The 6000-nt window shown below is 32.9% G+C and overlaps 1 protein-coding gene across 1 annotated transcript; it reads right to left on the reverse strand.

Moving 5' to 3' along the window:
- Nucleotides 1–12: 12 nt before the first annotated feature.
- LOC107023797 (serine/threonine-protein kinase STY13-like) lies at nt 13–4074 on the reverse strand. Its single transcript, XM_015224605.2, has 6 exons — nt 3468–4074; nt 2638–2759; nt 1466–1662; nt 1192–1366; nt 656–790; nt 13–569 (listed from the first exon to the last, which is right to left on the reverse strand). The coding sequence occupies exons 1-6, from the start codon at nt 3808–3810 to the stop codon at nt 363–365; spliced, it is 1179 nt and encodes a 392-aa protein (XP_015080091.1). The 5' UTR covers nt 3811–4074; the 3' UTR covers nt 13–362.
- Between the last annotated feature and the right edge of the window lie 1926 nt (nt 4075–6000).

Genomic DNA, 6000 nt, shown 5'->3' on the forward strand with positions numbered 1-6000 from the left:
ATTCATTCCAAATAGAAGTAAAAGAACCAATAGCTATAAGATGGACTAATATTTGGTTGCATCACTTGAAATGTTACAAGAAGCTGCAAATTCCCTCATTTTGTTTTGACTATTATCCTTGGGGAAGATTATATATTTAAAAGAAGTAAAATCAAACAACTACAAGTGAAATGAAGAAAATGAAAAGAAAGGTATAAGCTTTACACCATCTAATTGAGAAATGCAGCGCAATTTGCCAGCCAATATCCACAATCACCAGGAGAATCTGGTACTGTATATAAGTTCAGGACTCTGAAATATTTGGTAGTTGAGATAGAATTAACCTACTTCTTTATATGTATATCTGCACATATTCTGAGTGTTCAAGGTCCACGATGCTTCCGGAAACAGAAACAGCCCTGTTGTTGATCAACAGGGATCATTCCCCCGCCTTTGGATGTGTCAATAGCCTCTATCATGGATACTACCTCATCCATCTCAGGTCGCTTATCAGGATTAGCGTCCCAGCATCGTTTCATCACATTAGCTAGGGAACTTGGGCAACATCTTGGTATTTCTGGCCTCAAATTCTGTGTGACAGAGCATAAACCACATTAAACGAAGGGAGCTTGTAACAAAAAGGAACTCGAAAAAGTGCTAAACTAAGAGACTTTACCTGGCGAACCACGGCTGAAGTCACTTCTGAGAAACTGAGATCAGGATATGGCATGTCACAGCAGTATATCTCCCACAAACATATGCCAAAACTATACACATCGCATTTCCTGTTGTAGGGGTTGCCATTGAGAACCTGCAGTTTAAGCACACATATCAACAATGCTCAACGTCATATACAGCAATGCGTTATTCTTGGATCACATTTTTATTAATTGACTTGATTTTGGGGACTATAGCCCTTAATCCTTACCATTCCTCTTCCGGGAGTTATAAAGGAAGATTAGGCAAAAACAAAAAAGATGTTGTAACAAATATTCAACATAGAGGTTTAACATTATCAAATTTCATTTTATAGTGGATCAATGGATCAACAGGCTTAAGTGCATTGCGGGTACACTGAGATAGCTAGAAAATAGGTCTGTATGCGCTAGAAGTGATTAGATTATCAACTAATGGACAGCGAACAAACATACAGACATAAATTGAAGTTATCTGTAAGAAAGGTAAAAATCCTACTCCAGTTAAAATATGTACCTCAGGAGCCATATAGCCAAGGGTTCCTGTCTCCCCCGTCATGTCATTAGGATTAGAGGCCTCAACTCGTGCAACCCCAAAGTCTGCAATCTTTACAGTACGTGTCTTGTCCAACAGCATATTCTCTGTCTTGACATCTCTATGCACAATCTTCTGAGTGTGAAGGTAACTTAACCTACAAAGTTCAATTGATTGACCTGGTTGAGATGAATGACAGATCGTAGATAAAGACCTGGGCGTTAGAAAGGCAGAAAAGAAACAAGGTACAACTTACCCTCTGGCCAAATCAAGTGCAATCTGCACTACAACTTTAAATGCTAACTTCTTTCTTCTGTTCTTGATAAGGTAAGATTTTAAGGCACCGCCCGGAAGATATTCCACAACAACACAACATATATTACTAGGCATGCCAATATGACCATTTTCTGTTTGTATATTTAGACCAGAAGCTCCCATGGTCGCTCCGATGAACTATATCACATGAAAGAGATGATTTTATTATGTAAGATAAACAGTTTATTTATAAGCTATGATTACATCTAAGCAACAATCACTCAATCAGTGCGTATGCAGTCTCTTGTAGAAATTGTGCTCATGCAAATGATTGGCATTTGAATGAGATGAGAACCTGGACAAAACAAATTTCTATATTTCTCATAGTTTTAATCATGTTCAATATAAGCTACTAAAAAGTAACAAATAAGAATCATCCGAACTTAATGAATAAAGATTAATAGCAGCCCGTAATGTAGAACAAATGTAAACTTCGACTTGGAATTCTTTCTTACCAATAATGACATGAGAAAGATTCACATAACTCTTGGCATCACTGAAGGAGCACGCTTTTTCCTTTACTTACATAAGTTTCTGCTACATCGATGAATGAATTATCTCAGGTAAATCACATTACTACTACAGCCTTGGCAATGGTGTTCTAAGAATAAAGAACTCTGCACTCCCTGTGCAATGCGACAGCTCAAATGCAGCGAATTTTCAGAGTTAGCAAATTTAATAAGAACTCAAATTTATTAGCTGACCTTCAATAATACGTAATTCAAGAATTGTAATGTTTTGTTATTGTTTCCTGAATTTATTTGGTGGCATCTTTTCGTACAACAGTTACTTTACCGATGTGAAGTTTCTTTCTCCCATCACCCTCTGATGGTTGAAAGAGGTGGTTTATACAATTGAACAGGATATTAGAATCCCCTGAGTTTTATGGTCGAGTGCTTGGACCATGCAAAAAGAAATCAAGATGCACACATAGGGGCGTTCACGACTCAAGTACATAAATAAAAATGACTTCCATAAAAGTTTCAAGGATTACAGCACAAAATTAGACATATACTCCAGGCATATTTCTATTAAGTTTAAACAACAAGCAGCAACATCCAACAAGCTCTAAACCCTTCCTACACATTATGAGTTTTAGAGGCTTAACGTCACCTTGGTTACATTAGGATGGTCAAGTTTATGCCACACTGAAACTTCTTGAGTAAAAGCTGCCCTTAGTGATGCTATTTCAGCTTCTGTTCTGTGTCCCTCTTCCCCCCAGTCCAGCAGTTTAACTGAGTGTCACAAAATAACTCACATGTTAACTAAAAGTTACTTTTTTCCTTTTAACTGGTGCCAAACTTTGCAAGTTGAACCAGGAAAAAGGGCAAAAAGAAAAAAGAGCAAGTCTGGACAATGTTAATTCCCTGTAGCAATGACTATGACAATGACAATGACAATAAAACTAACACTGCAATAAAGAGGGAACAGGACAATGAGATCCAGAATTGTAATAGATGTCATGCATTACTTTAATACTTAAATGAGTAACAGATTGGTTCACATGAAAGTTCAGATATACAGCAACAAATGCAAGACACAGCCAAGTTAATGCCGTCATCTGCAACTTGCAAGAAATTCAACCCAAACCCGTGCCTTTATTCACGGATTGCATAAGAAAAAGCTCAAAATGACTAACCAGTATTCAGCAAAATCCAAACCCCTCCACCCCCAAACACCAATCAAGAAAAAGGAAAAAAAATTAACAACAAGAACAACCCCAGAAAGAAAGAAAAAAAGTATCATTATTCCAGCAGCTTAGAGGAACCCCACAAGCTTAAAACTGAACCCCGCAAGATTAATATGGACCTTAACACAAAATTCCACCACACAAGTAAAAAAAAATCAAATCTTTAGTATTTGCAAGAACCATTTTGTCATATTAAAGCTAAATACAAGAAATTGTGTGGTTCAAAAGATTATTTTGAAAATCAAGAACTGACCAGCAACGTCTTGACCATCATAAATGCCACGGTGGACAGTACCAAAGGTGCCACGAGCAAGAACAGTTTTGATGATGAGCTTTGAAGGGTCAATTTCCCACTCATATCTTTGCCTAGGAACAGATGAGCTAAACAGAGAGAGGTTGGGGTTGGGGGTGGTGGGGTGGTTGGCCACTGTAGCAATAGAAATGTCGTAGTTAATGGAAGAATCATCTTGTGGTTTCTTCTTATTCTTATCCTTGTCCATAGTTCTTGCTCTAATAAGATGCCTTTCAAGTTGTTCATCCAAGCTCTTCAAATCAATCTGATCTGCTCTCACAAACCCATCACTGCCCTTCTCCATTTTTGCTTTTGCAAAGTTGTAAAGATTGGATTTTTAGTAGTTTCACAGTAGAAGAATTGAAAAAGAAGAAGGAGGTTGGGGTATATGGTGTAAAGAGAGAAGAGTAGAGTTTGTGGTGTAATATGTTTGTATGGAAGAAGGGGGAAGAGAAGAGAGTATTATGAGCAGAGCAATGTCATGTGGGCACATGGAATTGCCTCAAGACAATGTGTGCTCTTTGACCCACCGATCTCCTAAATCTTTCTTAATCAGATGTCTCGATTTTCGATACATTGCCACACTAAATAAGTTTTACTCCCTCTATTCAAAATTATTTATCATGTTATGTTTATCGAAAGTTAATTTAACTAATTCTCAAAAGTAAATTAAATCACATTAATTCGATATTTTAAAAAACAACACTAGATATTCTAAACCTATATAAAAAGTACTATAAATTACAATTTTTTGCATATTAATATTATGAAAAAATACATCTTAAAATATAAATCAAAATTTTTATATTTTGACTCTAAAAATAGAAACCATGACAAACAATACCGGACGGAAGAAGTATTTCATATGAATTTAAATTAATATAAATATAGAATATCACACTAAAAAGAAAAGTAGATTTTACATAAATTTTAAAAGTTGATTACATCTTATCATTCATGCTTAAATGAAAGATCTCGGGTTTAAGCCTTCTTGGGTATGAAGTTTTTTTTGTTACGGAGCGTTTTACTCCCAATATTGGATTTTTCGGTGCGAATTCCAATTTAGTCGGACTTCAATGTGGGTACCGAACATTGAATGGAAAATCAAAAAAATAATTTATTCCTGCTCTTTTTCAAATTATAAAATCTTGTAAATTTGGTAGAATCTGGATACTTCCCAAAACGTTCTTATACATGAGTCTCAATTTTGAATACATCCCTCAACGTAATGATACACTCGTCTCGATTTCAATATATCACTTTATGCCTTGATTCATTATGTATGTCTCGAAACATTGTGTAAAGTGATTTATCCAAGTAATACGTTATGTAAACTAATGTCTTGATATAACACATATGTCCCGATATATCATGTAAACTAATGTATCCGACTAATATATCACATAAAATAAGAATTTCATAATTTTTAAAATGATATAAAATTATAAAGAATGTAATAAAACGTATTTAAGTAATTTTTCCAATAAAAATTCTAATCTTCTTTTATGTGTCATCAATATAAATAAATAACTCATACAATTTAAAATCTTGTAAATAAGATAATGAAATTATCCCCGATATGTAAAGATGATATAACAATATGAAAAAAAATACTACTGTAATATATATTAAAAAATAAAATTATATTATTAATTCGATTTAACAAATTTTAGTAGATTATTATTTTTATTTGAATTTCAATTTGCTATATAAAAAATCATAAGTTGTTGTCAAACGTTTAATATGAGAGTGAAAGATAATTTATTTTTTATGGATGCATAAAAATTAAAACACGTAATATTTTATTAATGGACACAAAATATCAGTACAAATTATATATATATATATATATGTATGTATATATATATATATTAAAGAACAAACCTTATTTGAAAATAGATTCAACTTTTCTATAAATAAAATATGTATATCAAATATTTCTAACTTATAAATATATACTCTTAATTCGAGTTGAATAGGTAATATTTTTTATTATCTTCTTTTGCTATGAACTCGTTTAGTTTTTAACAAAATCATAAGTCCTCCATGTTTTAGATTATTTTTTTTTTAGGAAAAAACAAAACAAAATTGATTAGTTAAAACCTCGCAATTTAATTATAATGATGAAAGCAATTTTTTATTTGAAATGTCAGTGTTGACCTTTGTTGTCCCTTTTAATTTCAACATTTGATTGACCATTATTTGATTTAAACTTTACTGACAATTGTTAGGTGTTAAGTGGGCAAGTTTTATAAAACAAATTATTTTATTTTAGATTTCGTTTGGTTTGGTGGTGTGAGAGATAAATAATATTTCTTTCATTTTACAAACAATGATCTAGTTTGACTTGACACGCAGTTTAACAAAATAAAGAAGATTTTTAATCATGTGGTCATAAATTAAAGTTATGTTAAATATACAAAATTGTCCTTTAATCTTGTGGTTTTAAACATAGCACGTGAAAAGTTGTTACAAAAAAAAAGAAAGTTTAAAT

Source organism: Solanum pennellii, chromosome 6 (assembly GCF_001406875.1).
Source record: "Solanum pennellii chromosome 6, SPENNV200".
Taxonomy (NCBI): Eukaryota; Viridiplantae; Streptophyta; class Magnoliopsida; order Solanales; family Solanaceae; genus Solanum; species Solanum pennellii.

Coding starts and splice junctions, on each gene's coding strand:
- LOC107023797 (XM_015224605.2), bottom strand. CDS start 3,810: ATGGAGAAGGGCAGTGATGGGTTTGTGAGAGCAGATCAGATTGATTTG. Junction 1,367..1,465: donor GCACTTGATTTGGCCAGAGG/GTAAGTTGTACC, acceptor TGAACTTTGTAG/GTTAAGTTACCTTCACACTC. Junction 570..655: donor CTTCAGCCGTGGTTCGCCAG/GTAAAGTCTCTT, acceptor TCTGTCACACAG/AATTTGAGGCCAGAAATACC.